At 43.9% G+C, this 23,396-nt stretch overlaps 2 protein-coding genes and 1 pseudogene across 2 annotated transcripts in view; 1 reads left to right on the top strand and 2 right to left on the bottom strand.

Annotated features, from left to right (window-relative positions):
• Positions 1–2,736: 2,736 nt before the first annotated feature.
• On the top strand, positions 2,737–10,619 carry LOC114704161 (granzyme A-like). Its single transcript, XM_028885238.2, is given in 6 exon segments — positions 2,737–2,881; positions 5,433–5,577; positions 7,426–7,567; positions 8,476–8,664; positions 8,666–8,746; positions 10,386–10,619. Coding segments are annotated over 6 exon segments (789 nt in total). The 5' UTR covers positions 2,737–2,811; the 3' UTR covers positions 10,548–10,619.
• Positions 10,620–12,024: 1,405 nt separating this feature from the next.
• Positions 12,025–12,368, bottom strand: LOC114702979 (annotated as a pseudogene).
• A 2,833-nt stretch (positions 12,369–15,201) lies between these two features.
• The window catches only part of Cdc20b (cell division cycle 20B), a 31,132-nt gene continuing 22,937 nt past the window's right edge, over positions 15,202–23,396 (bottom strand). The window contains 3 exon segments of the mRNA XM_028883593.1: positions 15,202–15,320; positions 19,257–19,356; positions 19,888–20,119. Of these exon segments, the coding sequence (XP_028739426.1) occupies positions 15,202–15,320; positions 19,257–19,356; positions 19,888–20,119 (451 nt within the window).

Consider the following 23,396-nt stretch of genomic DNA (forward strand, 5'->3'; position numbering starts at 1 on the left):
AGTCACTGGAGAAATGTCAATCAAAACCACAAAGACTGAAAAAGAAATTAGCAAAGTAGTGACAATATTGACAATGATGCAGATAAATTAGAGCCCTTGTAGATTACTGGAGAAAGTCTAATACGGTGCCTCCTTTTCATTAAAGTTCCTTAAAAGAAAGGTAAACACACAGTTACTATGCAATTACTCAATTACTCAGTAATTGCACTAGTAGGTACAGACTCCAAAAATGTGAAAAGAGAAGTTCACATTTAAAAATTATATGTTAAGTGTTCAGTCGCTCAAGAGTAGAAATAAGCCATGTATCCATCAACTAATGAATAAATAAATAAAAGTATAGCTTACCTATATAGTGAAATATTATTGGCAATAAGAAGAAATAAAATACATTATTACAGGCATTACAATGTGAACTCTCAAAAGCATTGTGCTAAGTGAAAATAATTAGTTGCAAAAAAAGAACTCTTTTATATTATATGATTGCACTTACCTGAAATGCCCAGAATAGAGAAATCTATGGAGACAAAAAGTAGATTAGAGAGACCCTGATGGGGCAACAGTTAATTGATAAAAAATGTCTTACAGTTAGATTATAATGGTGACTATATAACTCTGGAAGGATGCCTTAAATGAGAGGAGTAATGGTACATGAATCACACCTTATCAAGCAATTAAAAGCCAAAAAAATTGAGAAACTATGATGACAGTTATATAGAAACAGAATTGACAATGTCTCCTTTTTCACTTGGTGCAAGTGTGACTTAAAAAAAAAAAGTGAGAAGAAAACTATTCACCAAAACCAGAAGCATGGTATCTCATTACTGTTACTGAAAATGATAAAACCCTGGTGCTCTCTGAGATCTGGGAAAAAGAACCGCAGATGTCTCAGCAGGGGTCCCTTCTAAAGTCATGTGACTTCTAAAGAAGTCACAAGGGTGTTAACTGTGGGGCTGTGTGGTTTAACACCAGATATCCTCGTGGAACATATGGCCAGGGGCCTCACTCTCAAGACCACTTCCTTGGCTCCGACAGAGAGCTCAAGACTTTCTACTAGAAACGAAGCCAGCACTGTCTTCCCAAGACTGGCCATGTGTTTGGTCTGTTTTAAGAAATCAACATATCCCACTGTTGGGACAAAATAACCTGACTCTTGCTGTCCTTCAAAACTGAGGCAGGAGCTTCAGTCCATAAATCTTCCTCTGGACCTCCACTTGTATTTTTCTTATCAATTCTTATAACCCGAGAAAATAGCTAAAAAGAAACATGTCTGGTGATCAATTTTAGGACTTAAAAAAAAATTCCAAGTGTGTGTGTGTGTGTGTGTGTGTGTGTGTGTGTGTGTGTGGTGTGTGTGTGTGTGTGTGTGTGTGTGTGTGGTGTGTGTGTGTGTGTGTGTGTGTGTGTGTGTACATGTGTACACATATGTGTGAAGAGACTAGAGGTTGACCCTGGGCATCTTCCTCCAGCACTTCCCACTATTCTTTGAGACAGGGTCTCTCACTAACGCTGGAGACAGTGCAGCAAGATCTCCGTCTCTTGGCTTTCCGGTTCTGGGATTACATGCACACACTGCTGCACTCAGATTGTTATGTAGGTTCTGAGAGTCCATACTCGGGTCCTCATTTTTATGTGGCAGTACTTGACCAACTGGCACTGAAAACTCTGTTTTGTTTTGTTTAATGCATCTATTTATTTTACATCCCAGCCGCAGCCTCCCCCCCCACCATTCTCCCCTTCCAGTCCCTCTCCCCCATTCCCCTCCCACACCCCCAATCCCCTCCTCTCTGTCTCTATCCAAGAAAGGGCAGGTCTCCTAAGAGTATCAATAAAACCTGGTATATCGAGTTGCAGTAAGACTAAGCACCTCCCCATGTATTAAGGCTGGTCAAGGAGACCCAGTATGAGAAGTAGGGTCCCAAAAGCCAGTAAAAGAGTTGGAGACTCTTAGGAGTCCCACAAGAGGACCAAGCCACACAACTGTAACACATATGCAGAGTGCCTAGGTCAGTCTCATGGAGGCTCTCTGGTTGTTGGTCCACACTCTGTGGACCCCTATGAACCCAGCTTAGTTGATTGTGCGAGCCTTCCCGCGGTGTCCTTGACCCCTCGGGCTCCCTATACACTCCTTTCTCCCCAGGATTGCTGAACTCCGCCTCATGTTTGGCTGTGGGTCTCTGCACCTGCTTGCATCAGTTGCTGGATGACGCCTCTCTGATGACAATCTGGTCACAGGAGAAGGCCAGTTCAGGCTACTTATCTACTACTGCTAGGAGTCTAAGCTGGGGTCCTCCCCATAGACTCCCGGGAGATTCCCCTGCACCAGACTTCCACCCGACCCCAAAATGACCCCACCCCGGCAGTCTCCCTCAACATTCTTCTCCCCGCCTCCCACCTGCGCCCCCCAACCTGATCGCTCATGCAAAACTCTGATTTTCAGGTTTTCAAAGACTTCCTACTAATGGATACTGACGATAATATTGCTGGTGATGAAAATATCCCAACTGAGTCATTTCTAGCCTCTTCTTCAGAACTATATTCTAATGGCCACAAGGTTCCCTTCCCCTCAACTGCTGAGTAGGAGGACACGTGGCCCTCTGCACCCCGCATCACTTACACAGTCGAACATGCGCACCCCACCCCCGCCCCGTGATGAGGGATCACGTCTGCTTTCCACTCTTTTAGTTTCATTTTCCAACTCCACGCCTAGAAATCTGAAAGAGAAGAAATGAAACCACATCCTTTGTACTCTCATATATAGGTGGAAAGAGACAAAACCAGAGTTCCCTGCTGATTGATGTGGGGTGAGCCACAATGAAGAACTTCTGTGCTCCCCGGGTGTCTTCTCTTGCCACTGTCGTTTTTCTCCTGCTAATTCCTGAAGGTAAGGCAGACTCACGGCATTCCCACCGCAACCATAATGGAGCGGATTTTTGTGATGCTTTAACAATGGTGCCTTATTTATAACGGTTAGAATTCCCAAGGCCCAGGAGCGTTTAGCATACGTTTTTGAATTATATTTATTTTAGAAGAAAAAAAAATATTCATTTGTAATTTCTTTCCAAAAATTGGCAAAACCACCCCTGGGTAATTGCTGCCAACTTATAGCTTGCATTTTGCTTTAAAAGACAACGTGTAAATGAGCAAACGAATGAATGAAATGCTCTCGAGTTGGGAAACCAAGCTCTAGATTTCAAGAAAGGAAGTAGTGTGGGGCTCCCCGTTCTCTCTCCAAATACTGTACAGACAGCTTTGAAGAGAGGAGAGCTGAGCCCGAGCTAGACAGCAGAAGCCAATGAGGACTGGTAGGTGCTTCTCACTATTGAATACTTGGTCAGCGTTTCCCTGGTAAGTCTTCCGGACCCTGAGGAAGACCTCTCGCTGACTCCTTCGGAGAGCTGGAGTATTTGCTCTCCGGCTGCTCCTTTAACCCATATTCCTGTGTGAGCGAACACACCATGCACCCGTGGGAATGCCATCGTGAGAACAACAGCTTCGGAGGGGTTCTCAACGTTCCTTGGAGAACCTGCTAGGAAGCTTGGCATTGGGGGTAAAATGGCTAGCAAATACAAAGGCAGCCATGATTTCTCCCAGGACCCATAAGCTTTTAGAGGTAGAAGCGATGGGCAGGAATTTCAAAAGAAGTTCTAGTGTCAACCTTATACCCACCAATGAAAAGAAATTTTAAAACAAGGTGGAAAGATATTTGGAACCAAAAGTGCACACATGACCTGCACAGCACAGCCCACAGGTACCCAGTCACGTCAAATCCCCCCAAACCATAAGAGTAGAGTAGATTTCCTTTTTCCTTCTTTCTTTATAATTGGATTTTTGTATTTTTTTTAACCCAATTATATATATCCTTCAAGGGAAACCATAAAAGCAGCTTTTTTCTATTACACTTGGTTTTCTGTGTTCAGAAGGAGCTGTGTGACCCAAAAAGAGAAAATGCAAGAAAGCAGTGCTTTGTATTCAAGACTAGTCAGAACAACCTGGAAGACCTTTTCAAAACAAAGTCTGAATGTCACAGCTCCTGCCTCCGAAATTCTACTAAATCTAATTCTGAATGGGAAGGAGTAGTTGCTAGTGTTTAAAAGCTTCCAGTCCATGCTAATCCTATCCCAAACCTTTTTAAGTCCAGTTAGTGGCAGACCTGGCCTTATGCTCAGGCTGACATGAGCTCAGGCACAGAGCTCTACAAAGGAGAAAGTTCTCGAATTCATGACTCCTGGTGTCCAGACCCTCCTTTGTAGTCTAGCTCTGTAACAGTCACCCCAGGAAAGCTTGGGATGTGGCCAATGTTCCTTTGGTTCTATCCAAGTCTATTTCTAGAGCCTAAAATTCTGCCTTCCCTATCCCTCACGGAAAGTGGACCCTATCCCCTCACGGAAAGTGGACCATATACCCTCTTTTCCAGCCTCTCACCCTCCTCAACCTGGTGAGAAGTTCCAGGCCTACCACTGATACTTAAGAATTTGGCAATTAGTTTGACTTTTCTGTGGAATAAGAGATTTCGATTCCTACTCAAGAAACCATAACTCAACAGTCAGAAGTATTTGAGAATCCAAGATTATCTTGTGTAGAAGTTGCAAAACTGCAGCTCGCCACAAGGGCACGGTGTCCTCTTCCACTGTCACACGTACTCGCCTTGTGCCTATGTGTCTCTCTGTCCTGGTCCTCTCTGACGGTGTCTGTCATCCTGGTCCAGCTCATGCAAGTTTTAATGAAGTGGACTATCTACTCACACATCCACTCCTTTTCACTCTACTCATTCAACTCATCTGTGAAGGGTGTAAACTAAACGCGTTTGGTCTGAGGATGGAAGCAGATCCTCAGGGAGAGACCAATGTTACTCTCTCCACTTGTGAATGAGAGTGGTGCTCTTAATACCTGAAATCTCATAGGGACCAAAGTCTTCATGGAGGGTCCCAGCTACAAGGTGCTAACATCAATGTGCATACTATGTTTTTCACGGCCTCTGAGTGGAAGGGGGAAGTGACAGACTTCTACAATCCATTCTTATCCTGCTTCTCCAATTAACTCTCATCCAGAAGGGAGCGGGAGCAGGTTAGGGCTGCATCAACACCAGCATCTCCTCGAGCAACCGCCAATGGTATCGGCCACTGCCCAGCTCTCTGCCCTTGGCAAAGCCTGAGCTCTGAGGCTACAGTTGTGACAGGCTTCCGGCAGAATGGTCCCTGGAACACCAGTGGGCTTCTGTGGATGCGACAGCAGGGACTTCTCAGGAGCCCCAAGGGCCAAGACTTAGGGTCAGACATCCAACAAGGTCTACATAGAGAAAAAGAGGAGGGTAAACATAGGTCGTACCAAATTCCCTCCAAAGTCTAAAGGCGTGCCTTGTCCCAGAAATATGGCTTTCTTAAAGAGTTACTTGGAGTGGGCACTCACCTGAATTTCCCTTTTCTATTGAACAGGTGGCTGTGTAAGAATCATTGGAGGAGATACAGTGGTTCCTCATTCAAGACCTTACATGGCCCTACTTAAACTTAGAGGAAAAAGCATCTGTGCTGGCACTTTGATTGCAAAAGACTGGGTGTTGACTGCTGCCCATTGCAAGCCGTAAGTTTTGGGGGTTAAAGTTTTGTAGAAGTATTCTAATGAGGAGAAATAATAAAAATACTATATCTCACTAACACATGGCAAAGTCACAAATATTTTTATATGTAAGTGAAATCCTTGACAAGTTGTGTTGATCTGAAAGGAAATTAAGCCCAGGTTTGTCACAAGAAGCCAAGGCAATGAGGATACAGTGTCTGCAAGCTCTGTCGGAAGGTCCCCACTATGAGGGGAAAAAGAGATCACTGGCTTGGGGGGCACAGGGAGGTGGAAGTGGATCTGGGAGGAAATAGGGGAGGAGCAGAAGTGAATATGATCAAACTACATTGTATCAAAGATTTTTTTTAAGAAAAGAAAGATAATAAACGGGTTTGTTAAGTGGAAATAAAATCACTTTGGCTATTTTATAAAGGGAGGATCACTCCCGAGAATTAATAAGCCAGTGAACTGAGGTAAGACAAAAATACCAGCGGGCCACTAGACTCCTGACCCTATATGGGTCATTACATAGCACCCACCCCTCCCATTTCTCCGGAGCATATTCCAATTGTTGAGTGAAGCCCATGTGGAGAAGGGCTTCCAGTCCTTCTCAGCCAAATGGCTTCTTTCATCTGTCATCACGATGGCATTTCCCAGTGCCTAAGCTCCTGCCACAGTACTACGTGGGCGACATAACTTCCATCTAACTAAAATTACAAATTTACTTCTTTGGTCATGCACTAGAGTCCTAGTAGCTACGTATGACTCATGGTTTTGGGGCCATGCAATTTACAGACCATAGTATTATCAAAGCATGCTCTGGAATGTACAGTTATGACGTCTTACGTGAGGCCAGCCTCAGCTGGTGCAATAGAGAAAAGACAGTGTGAATACTGCTCAGTTTGGTGTATAATGAGTTGTGAATGACAAGAGCCGTAAGCATAAACACATTAGGAAATGTCTGCACCCCGAGTGGCATGTACATAGGATTTCTTGCTAAGCCGTCTGTTTCTGGAAGCTTTCCCCCATCCGAGTTTGTTCTCTTACAAAGAGATCAGCCAGAAACTGTTTTCCAGCCCCCAGCGGTTTCCTGCCTCTGGATCTCCTGGGAACTGTGCTTTTCAGGGATTTGCAGCCTAATCCTCTACCTCAGCTAATCAGGGAGAGGAAAGAGTGAAAACAAACCCAAGATTTGGATTTGCTGCAGTGAACGTCTCTCATTTGATTTTCCCATAAACCTGTTATCTTGTTATAAATAAGCTGTTGGAGACAACAAGTGTGGTGGCTCAAATGTCATTTGTCCCCTCAAAAGTTCATTTGCTGGAAGTTTGGTCCCTAGGGTAGCCACACTGAGAGGTGGTTGGGACCTTTAAGAGATAGATCATAGGGGCTCCATTCTGGTAATGGGATGAATGTAGGCTTCAGGGTTGGCCAGTTACCATGAAGGGTAGCTTGTTATAAATCAAGCTCGGTTTCTGGTCCCTCTCTTGCCTCCTCTGTCACTCAACTGATCCTCTTCACACATCCTCATCCCTCAGAGCACTTCTCCACCATGGCTGACATGTCACATGACCCTCATTAGAAACCCAGCAGATGCTGACACCTAACTCTTGAACTACAAAGCTGTGAGCCAAAGGAAACTTCTATTCTTTATAGCACACCCAGCCCTGGATATTTTGTTAAAGCCACATAAATCTAAAATAGTAATATTAACAGATTCATACACACCTTACCCTTCAAGGCAGGCATATTCTTTCAAGCAACAAAACTTCTCCAAAAGCAACATTTACATCAATGGCATAATGAAACTGCTCAACACATATTATGACCAGTTCCTGATTAAACTAGTAACTAGTATTGTGTCTATTACAGGGGGAAACGTTCTCAGGTCATCCTTGGAGCTCACTCAATAGACAAGGATGAGCCAGAAAAACAGAAATTATCCATTAAGAAAGCATTTCCCTACCCATGCTTTGATGAGGATACACATGAGGGTGATCTGCAACTTTTACAGGTATGTACCTTTGGTTGTTGTTTCAGTCACAAAACCTTCTAAAGTTTCACGACTTGCATAAAAGTATGTTCCTAGTTCCCCACCTGGTAAAAATAAGGGAGTTCCCCAGAGATAGGTAAGAAGTTCAAACATTAATATTCATTGCAGTTGGCAGTTTCTATGGGCTGACAACCAGCTCCCAAATAAAGACATGGAGACTTATTATTAATTATGAATGCTCAGTCTTAGCTTAGGCTCCTCCCACGAGCTCTTTTAACTTAATTTAACCTGTTTCTATTCATCTACATTTTGCCTTGAGGCTTTTTTTCTTTCTTTCATTCTGTATGTCCTACTTTCCTGCTTCCCCCATGTCTGGCTGGCTGGCCCCTGGTGTCTCCTTGGCATCTCTTTTTTGTTTGTTTGTTTTTTTTTTCAGACAGGTTTCTCTGTGTAGCTTTGCACCTTTCCTGAACTCATTGGTAGCGGGCTGCTCGAATTCACAGAGATCGCTGCCTCTGCTCCCGAGTGCTGGATTAGGTGTGCGCCGCCGCCGCCGCCCCGCCGCCGCCGCCGCCGCCGCCGCCACCACCACCACCACCACCCGGCTCCCTGGCATCTCTTTTTCTTTCTTTTCCTGAACCTAAATTCCTCCTCTTACTACCACTTACTCTCCCTGCCCAGAAGTCCCACCTATATCTCCTCCATCACTATTGGTCATTCAGCTTTTTATTAGACCAATCAGGTGCCTTAGACAGGCAAGGTAAAACAGCAACACATTTTTACATAGTTAAACAAATATTCTACAACATAAGTAAATGCAACACATCTTTGCTTAGTTAAACAAATGCAATACATCTTTGCTTAGTTAAACAAATATTCCGCAACAATTCAATTCATATGCTTAACTGTTTATGTTTGTCTTCCCACAGTTAAATGGAAAAGCAGCCATTAACAAAAATGTGGCAATCCTTGCCCTGCCTAAAAAGGGAGGTGATGTGAAACCAGGAACCAGATGCCGTGTTGCAGGATGGGGGAAATTTCAGAATAAATCACCTCCCTCTTCTACTCTGAGGGAAGTCAACATTACTGTCATAGACAGAAAGATCTGCAATGACGAAAAAGCACTATAATTTTAATCCTGTAATTGGACTAAATATGATTTGTGCAGGAAACCTCCATGGTGGAAAGGACTCGTGCCAAGTAAGTGAAATGAGATAGAGTGTGTCAGCTATTGGAGCAAGGCACAGGGGTGTAGATGGTGTAACGTTATGTTTGGTCTTGTCGGGGCATTGGCTTCTACGGGTTCCTACTGTGTTTGTTTATCTGTTTGTCTGTTTGTTGAGACAGGGAGTCTCACTATGTAGCTCTGGCTACCCTGGAACTCACTATGTAGATCAGGCTAGACTGGAACTCACAGAGATCCACCAGCTTCTTCCTCCCCAGTGCTGGGATTAAAGGCCTGTACCCCCATGCTCAGCCTTCTACTGTGTGTTTTGAAATTTGGTAAGATCTAGGTCAATAAAATAACACACTCAGCTCCAAAGAGTCAGTAAAAATAAGAATCCACTGCTAGGACCATGGATGACCTATACATTGACTTTGTTTCATATATTAAACAAAACAAACAAACCACTTAGAAGAAGTGGTGAGAGTTTTCCCAGTCTTCATGTTATCATATAGATACAAACAAGATACATAAAATTCTAGAGTTCCTGGGAGAGCTGTTAGTCTTTCCCACCTCACCACAACCCCAAAAAGCTCAACTGCCTTTGATATGGAGATGTTTGAAATGCCAGCCATTCACAAACCTGGCCAGGGACCTGGGACTAGAGTAAACAATTTCAGGCATGACCCTCACCAGAGAATGAATAAGCCTCCCTCCCAGTCTCCCCCAAAACATGAGGGACAGGACCTGATTACAGACAAGAATTAAAAAGAACACTTCGCAAATGTTTAGACTCTCAGTTCTAGCTTGTTAGTTCTCACCTTTCCACAAGACCCCAAAGAGTCTCCGGGATGCGGGCAGTGTGTCTATCAACAGCGAAGGAGTCAGAGGAACTATGCCTCGTCTTCAGGACCAAGGTTGGCCAAATGCCGAGAAGAAATGGCCCCTGTCCTTAGCACTTTTCTTCTCTTTACTTAACCCTGCCTTACTCATTGCCTCCCACAGCCTCCACTGAAGGCACCCAGGAACCTGGCTTTCCCTCCTGGGGATTTATATACAACACACTGAGGCCACAAGCAGCATCCCAGGATGCCCCTCCCCTGGGACCAGCCCCTGTACCCACAGAGGCTCAACAGTGATCCCTGTCCTCTCAGTGCCCTAGGCTGGCTGCTGAGGAATCCAGCCTATGGGGCTGAATCGACACATTCCAGATGCTCTAACAAGAAGGGAATGTCTCTCAGCAGGGATGGCCACGGTTCTCATGTGATCTGTTACCTCATACAGATATAAAGACAGCTTTTCCCTGAAAGGAGGACTTGAATTTTCTTTCTTTGGGAAAATAGTTATCTTCTAGAGGGACCAGGAAACATGGCAGTTACTCTTTACCTAAGTGTATCATCTGTGTCTGCCTGTTTCACTCTATGTTGAAAAAAATAATCAAGGGGATGGCTTTCTGGAAAAAGACAACTGATCTTCAAATCAGTGGCTAAAATATGTAAAACAACTTTCATTGCAGTTTTCATTAATCTATACATATTAAAATATTGCTAGGCATCTTGATGTTTTAAGCAGTAATTTTCAGTGAAGTCTCGGCTGCTCTTCACACTAAGTGCTACAGAACTTCTTGATCACTCATACTGATCTCACCTCATCCCACCCCTCTTCTCTCCCCAGGGAGATTCTGGAAGCCCTCTGGTGTGTGACGGTATTTTCCGAGGCATCACAGCTTTTGGCCTTAAGGGGAAATGTGGCGATCCCCGAGGGCCTGGCATCTATACCTCTCTCTCAAAGAAACATCTCAGCTGGGTAATTAAGACTATGAAGGGCACCATTTAGATGCGTGAATTTCATTTCATCTGCTGTCACTTCTGCATCTAATCACAAATAAAAATCAACTGAATGACTGCCGCACGTGTTTCTCTATGGCAGTGTTCTTGGGCGGGTCTCCGTCAGCAAAACCAAGAGTCAGAAGGCAATGATATGGACAATGCAGGAGGGAGACAAGAAAGCCAGGGCCTCTGGGCGGTGGTGGCGCACGCCTTTAATCCCAGCACTCGAGAGGCAGAGCCAGGCGAATCTCTGTGAGTTCGAGGCCAGCCTGGGCTACAGAGTGAGTCCCAGGAAAGGCGCAAAGCTACACAGAGAAATCCTGTCTTGAAAAACCAAAAAAGAAAGAAAGAAAGAAAGAAAGAAAGAAAGAAAGAAAGAAAGAAAGAAAGAAAGAAAGAAAGAAAGAAAGAAAGAAAGCCAGGGCCACAGCAGTGTCATCCATGGGTGCAGGGACAGGGGAGTTTCTCCCTGGACAATGCACTTGACTCTCCGCAGATCTGTCTACAGTAAACACAGTGGAGGGCTCAGGCGTTCTGAACTGCTCTGGAGTGTAGCAGTGAAAAGGAGAAAGCCTGGTTCGCACTCTCACACCTCCACACCACACACCACTACTCGTATTTATATGCAAGGAGTGAGAGGCCAGATCTCAGAAATGACTCAAGCGTCGTTTCCCTAGGCCGACGTGCATTGCCTCCAGTCCTCTGGACTAAGATGAAGCATAGCATCAGAGGCTGAAGGAGAACAGAAATTGGAGTTCTAGGAGATACAAATGAAATGCCTGGCCAGCCAAGAAAAGGATGTAACAGAAAGTCAAACTGCTCCTTGGTAGTTTTCATTTCAGCCTTGGATTATCTAGGTGATCTCTTGGTTCCCCTTGTCTGTGAGCCTGGGTTGATGTCACCGTCATGGTGGTTACAGTGATTGCCATGTCCTCATAGGGATAGAGTAATGAATTGTGATCTAAACATTTTCTTGAGAAAAAAAAAGAAATGCCCTATGCTTGCTCAGCATTTTTAATTTAGTGGATAGTCATCATCCCGGCAGCCATTTTGAAATGGGATCATGGGAACAAATTCCTTCAATTTCCATATGAAATGTTTATATGTATGTATGTAGTTATGCATGTATGTATACACATACATACATAATCCCTGTCCTATCCAAAAACATACACTAATAGTCAGCTTTTGAAGCCAATGAAGAAGCAAATGAACTGCAAAACTCAGGCTGATTAAAACATGGGCTTTCAGTGATGGTTGTCCACCAGATTCATGGGCCTATCCAGAATCACCACTGCCCAGGATCCACCTCCAGAGATCCTGAGTCAATTAATATTGGTGGATTCCTCACATTAGCACCCCAACAAGGCTGATAACACCCAAGGATCAGACTCCCTGAACTATAAAATAAAGTGTCTATTAGAGGGGTTCTGGGCTGATATCTTTGGCATCTCATAATCTTTAATATAGATTTAGGATTTTAATTAAATTCCATTTTTTGAAGCCAAAACATTTATTTTATGACTGATTAAAATCCTCAAGATGAACTGGATGCTGGCAACAGCTGCCCTCTTGGGTTTAGGTGTTGTCCCTTCACGGAATCCATGTCTGAATCCTCGATAGACAATTTTTAGGTACCTCATCCACCCAGTCCGGTACTGTTTTGCCTCTTAGCCTGGGCATTCCAGTTACAGTTTCTCTTGCACTTGGCCAGGTAGCCACATTTGCCACAGGTCAACTTCTGAAGGTGCTAGGCCTTAGAGCCACAGCGGTGGCACAATGTCTGTGTCTTATTGTGACACTTTCCAAAGGATGACGCTCCTTTCATTACCTTGCTTCTGCTGCCGAGGCCAGAGAGACTGGAAAACCTGCATTCCATTTCTTAAATTGTTGACTTGAACCCTCAAGCATTGCTAGTTGAAGTACAAATGTACCTTTCTTCCTGGAAAAGTTACTGTGTCTGTTGAAGATGAACCTGATATATTTATAATCTAGCGATTCCACGTACCAAACTGAAATGAGTGTGTTGTCTACCAAAGACATGTTCAGTAATGTACATACCAGATTAATTACTAAAACCCTAAACTGCAAATAACTTAAATATCCATTTCTAGTAAATAAACAAGTTTATACTCATAGGGTAAAATGTATAGCCGTGAAAAGAACACTGTAGTCTCATGTAACACACATGTTTATTGCAGGATTCTACCTAGCTGGAGGTAGGCACAAGTAAAGACCGGTCCATCATGATCTAAACCAGAATATAGAGACTGTTCACTGACAGTACACACACAGATCATTTTAGAAAACCAGAAATGTTCAAACTCTAATCTGGATAGAACTTACTGTTATCTATTCATGAACTAAGAAATTTATCCAGCTATCCACTAAAGATTTATACATGTGAAGCTTTGTATTACAAAATTCAAAAAGTGATTATAGTCAAGGCTTCTGTTTTGCATGTTATCTAGACTTGTTCTAATTTCTTTATAAAAATCATATCCCAAACTTCCTACTAAAATTAATATCAGACAGAAATACATTGATGTTTTTCTTAAGTGAGGCCCCTTGGTCACATACCAATATTGATTGTAGAAATGACCTTTGATCATGGCAGCGTTATAAGACTGTTAAAGCATGCTGGGCGGAGGTGGCACACGCCTTTAATCCCAGCACTCGGGAGGCAGAGCCAGGCGGATCTCTGTGAGGTTGAGTCCAGCCTGGTCTATAGAGCGAGATCCAGGACAATCAAGGCTACACAGAAAAACTCTGTCTTGAAAGAGAGAGTGACAGAGATAGACACAGAGAAGAGAAAACAAGCATTGTGTGCAGGGAAAAAAGGAAGAAAAGAGCAAGAATTCCAAAGGGGACAAGCAAAGCCCGACACTGGAGCCATACAGAAGACAGGCAGAGGTCGCCAGAGGCTGCTGCCTATCTTGCTCCCCTGGCTTGCTCAGTTTGCTTTCCTGTAAAACCAGGCCGGGTGGTGGGACACCCACAGTGAGCCTCCACAGCAATCATCCATGAAGAAAATGCCCTACAGGCTTGCCTGATGGAGACAATCTGATGGAGACAATCTGATGGAGACAATTCCTCCAGTGAGGCTCCCTGTCCTCAGATGGCTCTAGCTCGTGTCAAGTTCACACACACACACACGCACGCACGCACGCACGCACGCATGCACGCAAACAGCACAATGACCTGCTCTAAGTGACCTCCTGTTGCTATCTTGGCCTCTTGTGTCTTTTGCCCTAGGATGGCACAGTGGGAAAATCCTTATCGGATGCCAGGCTATCCGCATGTTCTTGGACTCCCAGCCTCCACAACCCTGAGCTCAACAAATGTCCCGTGTTTCTAAGTTACGCTGTCTTGGGCCTTCTGTTACAGCAGCAGAAAACAAAGACGGGAGGAGAGCGGGCAGGAGAGCTAAGTTTGCTTGCCACCGCGCACAGCGTACGGCGGGAGGCGGGCAGGGGCTTTTCAGATCCGGAAGTTGTAGCAGCAGTATGCTGAGTGTGAACCAATGGCAGGAAAGCAGCTCAAAAAGGAGAGATGGGAAAGGCAGTTGGAAATATGACGGAAGGACTTAGAAAAGCCAGGCAGGAAAGAACTGTTTAGAATTTGTTCTTACTAAAACTGTGAAAAATGAATCTGGAAGGAGGAAAGAACAGAAGACAGGAGAGGAGGAAAGGAGAGAGGAAGAGAGAGGGAGAGGGAGACAGAAGAAAGCCGGACCATCTCTGGACTGTGGGACGGGAAGAAGTACAGAGACGCCAACCTGAGGAACAGCCAAACATCACAACTTCCGATCCCCATGACCTCACAACTTCCGAACCCCATGACCTAAGGGAGAAGGAAAGCCTGCCGCACTGTTCTCGGCTAAGACTGGCTGGGTGACGGGTGGCTCTTCCACACACAAGCTGTCCCATGCGCCAGGATCTCGTCTGGACTCGGGGCCAGGTGCAGCCCTGCCTCTGTGACCTGTGGGAGAAAGAGGATGCATCTGGAGCCAAGTTACAAGGGTGGTGGATGAAAACTAAGTAACCTAAGACAGGACCGGCATCCCTCCCAGGGTTCCCTGTACACGCCAAGTTCATCACCCAGGCCATCCAGGCCTTTCACCCAGCATCTGATGCTAACTAAGTTTCTTCTCCAATGCTTGTTCCACCTCCCCGCTCCCCCTACTCATCCTTACCCCTTCTCACCCCCGACTCAAACCTACTCACCCCCGCTCCCACCCCACCCTGACCAGTGCCTTGCGGCTATCGTAAGAAATGCCCACAAGCTGGGTGGTTACGCACCAGAAACTGACTTCTCCCACCGTCTTGAGGTTGAAGTGTGAAGTCTAGGGGTGGGTGGGACGGCATGCCCAAAGAGTCTCAGCCTTGCCACTTCCGGTTCCTGACAGCTGCAGCCATTCTTCGGTTTGCGCCCACACCACTCCAGCCTGCCTGTGTGAGCACACTGACTTCTCCGTGTCTGTTCTCTGATTGTCTTCCGAGTCACGAGTCACGAGTCACGGGATAATTGACACTGGATTTAGACCCACCTACATAACCCGGGACAGCTCCTCCCAAGACCCTGAAACACATCACATCATGAAAAACCCTTTGTCCACAGAAGGTCACAGGCACAGCCTACGGAGATTTCACAAAGTACCTTTAAGGAAACGGAGCTTCAGCCCACACTCTTGCCCCACGGCCATTGGTTTTATCTTCTGCAGTCTCAAATACCCCCTTTCGGGTAGATTCCAAGAAATGGATCACATCCACGGACGCCGCTTAAGGCAAAGGGATCCAAAAACTCTTCCACAGTGCAAGTGCGAGACTTGCGTACAGGATTCTGGAGCCTGTGGCTTCCCCTCTGCTCTTCTATTCATTATTCCCAAAGAATACTCTCAATTATGCTTGCTTTCTACAAGGCTGGTAGATATTACAAATGAGAACAGCATTTAATGGTCACATTAGCTGGGGAACTCTGAGTTAATATCAAAGTCAGCTCTTCAGAACTCTCTCATTTTATTTTAGGGCTGCTGTGTGATTCGGGGCTGTTTGGAGGAGGAGGCTATAGTGGATAGCATCAACCTCAGCTGACTCGCAGTCCTTTTGACTTTGGTATGACAAGGTACTCACCAGTGTCACCTGGAAAACACTTGGCAAAACCTAGCCTAACCCAACAGTGGCCTTAACAATCAAAACCTTGGGCCAAAACAAAGAAAATTCCATGAAAGAGGCTAGGGATAGGAGGATATGAAAGATTACAAGGCCAGATGAGGTTTGTTTGGTGATACAACTGAAATCAAACTCAGGAAGGGGTCACCTTTTCACAAAAGTGGGATTTCTTACAAGTCATTTGAGAGCAGGACTCTGAGACACCATCTTGTCCTGTGGTACAAGATCTTCAGCACAAAGGAGTGTGTATGCACTGATCGGATCCTGGAAGAGACATAACCTAGGTCCTAGACCCTCGGGAGTCTTGTTGCACCTACATATCACTCCCCTCTCTGCACACAACACACACACACACACACACACACACACACACACACAAAACACGTGCCACTATATGATATTCCAAGGGGGGGGACATGGGACTGGTTCTTTAAGTGTTTTTTAAGTGTTTTACATGAAATTATGTTCACAGAATAATGCAGCCTGTTAATTTATGGATGAATAAAATGATGTAGAAATAAGAACCATCTCACACAAGGTCACACCATGAATTAACTGCAGAGGCAGAACTAAGACCAGTTCAATGCTCCAACATTAGACCAAACTCCAAAGGAAAATCTCTTTTTCTATTGCAGGCCATTATCTTTTTATTTTTCATTTAAAACTTTAAGAAAATGCAGCTTGATACAGTTGTTTTTAAATGACATAGAACCAGGGCAGGAGAGAAGGCTCGGCAGCAAGAGCACACACTAACTACTCTTGCAGAGGACCTGAGTTCGATTCCCATCACCCCTGTCAGCTAGCTCACAACTGTCTGTAACTCCAGCTCCAGAGCATCTAACACCCTATTCTGAACTCTGGGAGCACCTGCACTCACATATGAATATACTCATCCACATCGATACATAATTTAAAACAAATATTTAAAAAATAAACAAAAAAGTATAAAGAACCTTGCACTAAAGCTTTTCCGTCATTTTATCCTGTTCTCATTTTGATAGTCTAATTTTATTAATATATTTATGTTGTTTATTTTGACCACCCTAAAATATGTGCCATTTTGAAGACGTGGGAAATTGAATGACTTTAGAACTAGGAAATTTTTAGCTGGGGAATAGCACACTTGCTCAGCATGTACCAAGCTCTGGTTTGATCCCAAGTACAGCAAGAAAGAAGAAAGGGAGGGAGGGAGGGGAAGAAGGAGAGAGGAAGAGAGGGAGACAGGGAGAAGAAATTCTGTACACATAATCAACTCACAAATTTAATTTTAAGCCGGGCTGTGGTGGCGCATGCCTTTAATCCCAGCACTTGGAAGGCAGAGGCAGGCGATTTCTGTGAGTTCGAGGCCAGCCTGGGCTACCAAGTGAGTTCCAGGAAAGGCGCAAAGCTACACAGAGAAACCCTGTCTCGAAAAAAAAAAAAAAATTATTTTTTAACAATTTTAGAAGGTCACTTTAAGATAAGGCCACAAAAAAGGGATGTAAACTAGACGCTCTCTCGGGGCTGGACAGATGGCTCAGCAGTCAAATCTGTGCGCCATTCCTACACCACTGAGCACTCCTCCTTGGGTGGTTGCAAACACCTGGAACTCCAGCTCCAGGGGCATTCAATGCCTCTACCCCACCCCCACCCTTCACCCACAGGTGTACACACCCCCGGACACACAAGTATAATAAAAAAAAGTTTTTCAAGTGATTTCCTTTTTTAAAAGTGATATCAAAGAGTCTCCCTCTCACACTTCTCCAAGTCTTTTTGCTACTATCCTTCCTCATCTTCTGGACAGAAACTTCTTAGAAGAAGAAATATTAAATAGTTGCAGTGTTGGGTACGTACAGGAAATTGTCACTTGGAGAAGCCTCTTGCCAAAAACTTAAACATTCCCATCGATTTCTGCCACAAAGTTCCAGGCACAAGAATCTTGAAATGTTCACTTCCAACTTAAAATAACGCTTTTTAATCCACACTCTCAATAATGTCTTTATTATATTCAATAGATATAATGAGCAATGAAAAATGACTTTTTAACCCACTAAATGTTAAAAAGGAAAAGGAAAGAAGAAAAAAGAATGGAATAGAATAGCAAAGAAGGAAAATCCCATATATTTTCAAAAACAAGGTTTGAAAGCTAACTTGACTTAAATTGAAGAGAAACTTCTGGAAAAACGACACGTGGCACAAAGCAACAGTGTTCTTGAAGCCCTTTCAGAAGACATCAGCGACAGTCTTAACTCACTAGGTAGTGGGAAATTACACCTTCACCTCAGACAAAGATACTCTTTACAGGGAGGCTGTGGCTTCAAATTCTAAGAACACTTGCTGTGAGTTTTGTTTTCTACATACAAATGTCATCAATGACACTACATATTGATCCTTTGCTCTGGACCAAAAAAGCCACGTCAAAGACAGGTCTCACCAGCAAACTAGACAGTTACTTACACCTGGTTGTTTTTTTAATGTAAAAAACTAACTTTTTGAGAATTTATGCAGTGTATTTTGATTGCGTTCACCCCCACTCCTCTCCTGACTCCCCTCAGACCCTCTCTCACCTTCCACTTACCCCCCAACTTTCTGTCATCTTTTTTTTTTTAAATACCTCCTGAGTCCAATCCATGATGCCCTCAAACTCACGAGTGTGGGATCACCACACCCTTAAAAATCAAAAAAGGGCTCTCCCTCCCCCAGGAGCCATGTAGCTATGACTGTCAATAGTGTTCCCCTGACTTGGGTTGGTGCAGGTTTTTTTCAGGCTGTCATCTACAGAAGACAGCTTCTCTCCAGAAACTGACTAAAACATACACATTCAAGGAAGAGGGACCTGGACACTTCTAAGAGATGCACAACTGCCGGGCGGTGGTGGCGCACGCCTTTAATCCCAGCACTCGGGAGGCAGAGCCAGGCGGATCTCTGTGAGTTCGAGGCCAGCCTGGGCTACCAAGTGAGCTCCAGGAAAGGCGCAAAGCTACACAGAGAAACCCTGTCTCGAAAAACCAAAAAAAAAAAAAAAAAAAAAAAAAAAGAGATGCACAAGTATGGTCAAACTTAGAAACATTCATCTCTGTGTTTGGACATGGGTAGCTGTCAGATTTCTCCTCTATTGATGTTGAAATCAAAGAACCAGGCTTTCATCAGAGCTTTTCCACTTTATGCAGCACACTGTGGGAGTCCGTTCTCGGGTTCCACGTGGCTTTACCCAGCATATCCCCATAGAGGATGATTAGGACCATGGGCCTGAGTGCAGGTGTCTGAGATGGTCTGCACTTGGCTGTGCTGGGGGGGAGGAGTCTTTTGCTCCACCCCTTGGCGTCTCTATAAAAACCCTGGGGCAGAGACAGTCGGGGCCATTGGAATAGGTTCCAGGTCCTCTCGAGGCTATCCTTTATTTTCTATCTGTTTATCTCAGCAAGATTCTCTGCAATAAATCCTTCTATCTAATATTTCCTGCTGCTCGCACTCCAGAAAACTCTGGGGAATTGTGGGGGTGGTGGGTAAATGCCTCACAGCACACTTTGCCGTGGTATGTGGCATTTACTCACCAAAGAACTCACCCAACAGCATGGGGCAAGCCCACAGAGCCACAGCACTCTCGGGAGCATCTTGGTCTGTTGCAGTCTCCTATGACTTAGGTAGCGAGATGAGGGAGAACATCTATAATGAGGACCACAAAACACTGAATGCTGGTGATCTCTGGTGCATGATGAATGTGCCTACACTGGTTCTAGACCCTACGTTCTATTCTGTTCACTCTCCTTCCAGCCACGTGAGGACTGGGTATTTTTAGAAATTATATCCATCCTAAGAAAGCTTATCCCAAGTCATCCAAAGACCAAGAAAACAAATAGGCCCCAGTGCAATGAACCAGGAGATTTTAATCGTGACCACTGGCCAGGGATAGCCAGCTAACTCTCAAGTTTCAGAGTTAAACTGTGATGAGGAAAAAAGCAGAGAAGGAAGAGATGGAGGGGGGGAGGGGAAAGAAGGAAGAAGAGATAGAGGAAGAGAGAGAGACAGAGAGAGAGAACACAAAATAGATTAACTTTGGACTCATCAATTGAGAGATTTTACCAAAAAAAATTCATAAGAACTGGAATTCCTTTTGGACTCAGAAGAGAAGGAAGAATGGGATCCTACATTCTATCATAAGTTGTTTTCATAAGATTCTAGATGTGGGATGAAGACGAAGCTTTCCTGTGAGTGTGTGCTTGGAGTCTGAATGCTCTTCCCAGTATTTACATCCAAAACACGTAGGCATCTATCCTTCCTTCCTCCTCCAATGGCAAGGACTTCAGATTGGCAGGGACTCCACTCCATGGCCTGTAAATTTCCAGGTAAGAACACAGGCAGGTGAGCCCTGGAGAAAGCAAGGTCACCTGGGGGATGTACACAGAAGTCTGCAGCCACAGCAGCTCTCCTGGGTGAGGACAGATACACCCCTCAGAAATTATTCCCCCGGGATGAGAAACCACTGCTGTAAGGGAAGACACCCAATAGAAGACTTCCCTAAATGATGCTAACAATTGTCTGTCGGTATTTTTAGCATATAATGGAAAAACTGCACGCAACACACCCATTCGGCAGAACTCTGCAGCTGGAGAAGCCCAGAGAAGCCCATGGCTCTTCTGGGTTCTGTGCTAAAGGGCAGCCTTTGCCTTGTGACCTGCGTCCTTGTCATCCAGAAAACAGTACATTAAAGAAAGCTGCACATGACTACCTGTAAATTCAGATCTCAGATGTCTCGAATCCCAGTACACTTCAGAAGAGCAATTATTTGCAAATAACTCTATAATCAACTGAACATCAAGATTCATAGCTCACGTCTGTACTGATAACTGGGATGGCTAGTAACTTTAAAGAGTGTTTTAACAACTATTTCAGTTGCATTCATCTGAAAATCTTGTTGCTCATCCCAGGAAATAACCTCACTTTTGCATATTATCTTCTGGAAGTCAAAATATTTACAGAGTAACAAACTGAGTTTATACTGATTTGTTCTCCTATTGATTAGTATGTAAAACCTTTCTGTGTTTTAACATACTTTACATCATTCCCATTTTTAATGGTTTTAATTTTTATTTGTACACATGTGTGTATGTATGTTTGTGCACACATGTGTGACGGTACCTGAGGAGGCCAGAAGAAGATGTTGGATCTTCTGGAACTGCAGTTACAGGAGCTTTGAGCTCTGTTGTGGGTCCTCTGCAGGAGCAGCAAGTGCTCTGAACTGCTGAGCATCTCTCCAGGCCCCGTGACTATCATTTTCACTGATCTCCTTCCATCCCATCAATTGTGGTCCTGATGCTGGATTTACATCTTTTAATTTTATTTTGGTTTGATTTGTGTAGCGTTAGTTGACATTTTTAAAGAGAAGTAGATCATTTTGTTCGTTTTGTGTTTCATTTAGTGCTTGCTGTCATCTAAAACAAAACGTATCTTTTGTTTCTGACAAAAATCTTTAGGTAAATTCCAAATTTCAAAATACTTTCAAAGCTAACATAACAGCTTTCCAAACAACTATGTTTTTGTTCCATTTTGGTTTTTCAAGATGTTCTCTCTGTAACAGTCCTGGCTGTCCTGGAACTCGCTCTGTATACCAGGCTGGCCTTGAACTCACAGAGATCCACCTGCCTCTGACTCCAGAGTGCTGGGATTAAAGGCGTGCGCCACCACAGCTGGCTCAATTATAAATTTTTAAAACAAACACACACACACACACACACACACACACACACACACACACACACACACACACACAAAGCATATTAGTGTGTTCCTGGCTGAAATTATTTGAAATTTAACATGTTACTTTATATCTAGCAAAATGTAATTGTGAAATAATCATGTGTGATTTATTTTGCGCTTCTCCTTGGCAAGAATGAGCTGTCCTGATGCTGGGTTCCTCTAATGCTTTTCTTGTAAATTAATCATCTTTTAAATAGTTACACTTGCAGCTTTTCCTACAAGTTTGAGTCCATTTTCTTTTTTTTTAGATGTATATAGTTTATTTTATGTGCATGAGTGTTGTACCTGCATGTATGTATGTATGTATGTATGTATGTATGTATGTATGTATGTATGTGTGACATGTGTGTGTCTGGTGCCTCTGGGGGTAAGAAGAAGGGATCTCTGGATCCCTGGATGCACTAGATACCTGGAACGAGGGATACAGGTAATTCTGAGATAATACGTTAGTGCTGGAATCTGAGCCCAGGTCCTTCGGAAGAGCCAGGCAGTGGTGGCACACGCCTTTAATCCCAGCACTCGGGAGACAGAAGCAGGTGGAGCTCTGTGAGTTCAAGGCCAGTCTGGTCTACAAAGCAAATTCCACGACAGCCAGGACTGTTACACAGAGAAATCCTGTCTCCTGAGGCACTAGAGTGAAGTCATCCTGTCTTCAAATCCTGTCTCAAAATTAATTAATTAATTAATTAAGAAAACCGATGGAAAGACCCATTAGGACATTTCCAAACACAGATAAAAATCCCTTGGGTAAGAAGGAAGGAGTAGTCAGCCCATGTGAGTCTTTTCACAAGTAAGCTAGGTTCACCCAGACATGGTGGCACATACAGCTAATCCCAGCACTCAAGAGGCAGGATTTCTAAGTTCGAGGCCAGTCAGGGCTACAGAGTGAGACCCTGACTTTAGAAGAAAAACAAAGTGAAATGGATTTGTCTGCCAACATTTTAAATTTGGAATGAAAATAGATGCTTCTAACAGTTTTAATATTATACTAATAGTCATGAAAAAGACAAAATTAGGCAATTACAAGATTCCCCTGGTAATTTACATACAATATCTAGGAAATGATATTTCTCACTTTCGAGAATATTTCTAATTAGTCCAGGAGCATGGCTTTAGTAGAGTCTCGTTGTAACACATTAAGCAGGATTTCTTTATTCACTTTTCTGACAGGTGTCTCCCTGTTAAGTGTCACTTCCATTCTTAGTGTTGTCTGTGTCATTAATGCATGAAAAGAACTCAACACTCACTGAATATCTCAGGAAAATGCAGCATGTTTCAGAGCCATGACGGAGATACTACATCCTCCCACAGACTATGAACTCAGGGCTGGTCTGATGTTCTATAAGGAGCAAGGAAACATACTTCTACAATTATGGATGCAGTTTCTCAACATCTGATGTCATACTTTCTTCAGTATTCAGGCACAACCCTAGCTAACATCTTGACTGACGGTATGGGCTCTAGGACTAGGTTGCCTGGGTTTAAATCCTGACTCAGTCACTGGTTAATCACATGACTTCACTCTAGTGCCTCAGTTTGCTCCTCTGAGAAGAAAATTGAAATAAGAATCCCCTGTAACAGGAATTAAAACAAGATTGTGCCCATCAAGTATAAAGCACAGAGCAACCCAAAACAGTGGCTATGATTGCAAGTTCATGTTCCTGTGGATAACAAAGTCAATCCTTAATGATGTCGACTGCAAAAATAGCATTTGCACAGAGCTGACCTGACCACACCAACCAAGGGATTTGAAGTTTGGCCTGAAAAATCCCGAGTTATAAATTTTCTAATTTACTTCTCAACTACTTAACTGGTCTGTAAAAAGCTTTGAAACCTTATTGACTTAAATCTACCTTAATAAATATAATGCATGGTCTTCTATTCCTTGTTCTCCCTCTCTATTCTTGATCCAGCTGGGATCTCCCGCTCCCCTAAGCTCTCTTTCCCTC

The sequence above is a fragment of the Peromyscus leucopus genome, chromosome 11 (assembly GCF_004664715.2).
Source record: "Peromyscus leucopus breed LL Stock chromosome 11, UCI_PerLeu_2.1, whole genome shotgun sequence".
Lineage (NCBI taxonomy): Eukaryota > Metazoa > Chordata > Mammalia > Rodentia > Cricetidae > Peromyscus > Peromyscus leucopus.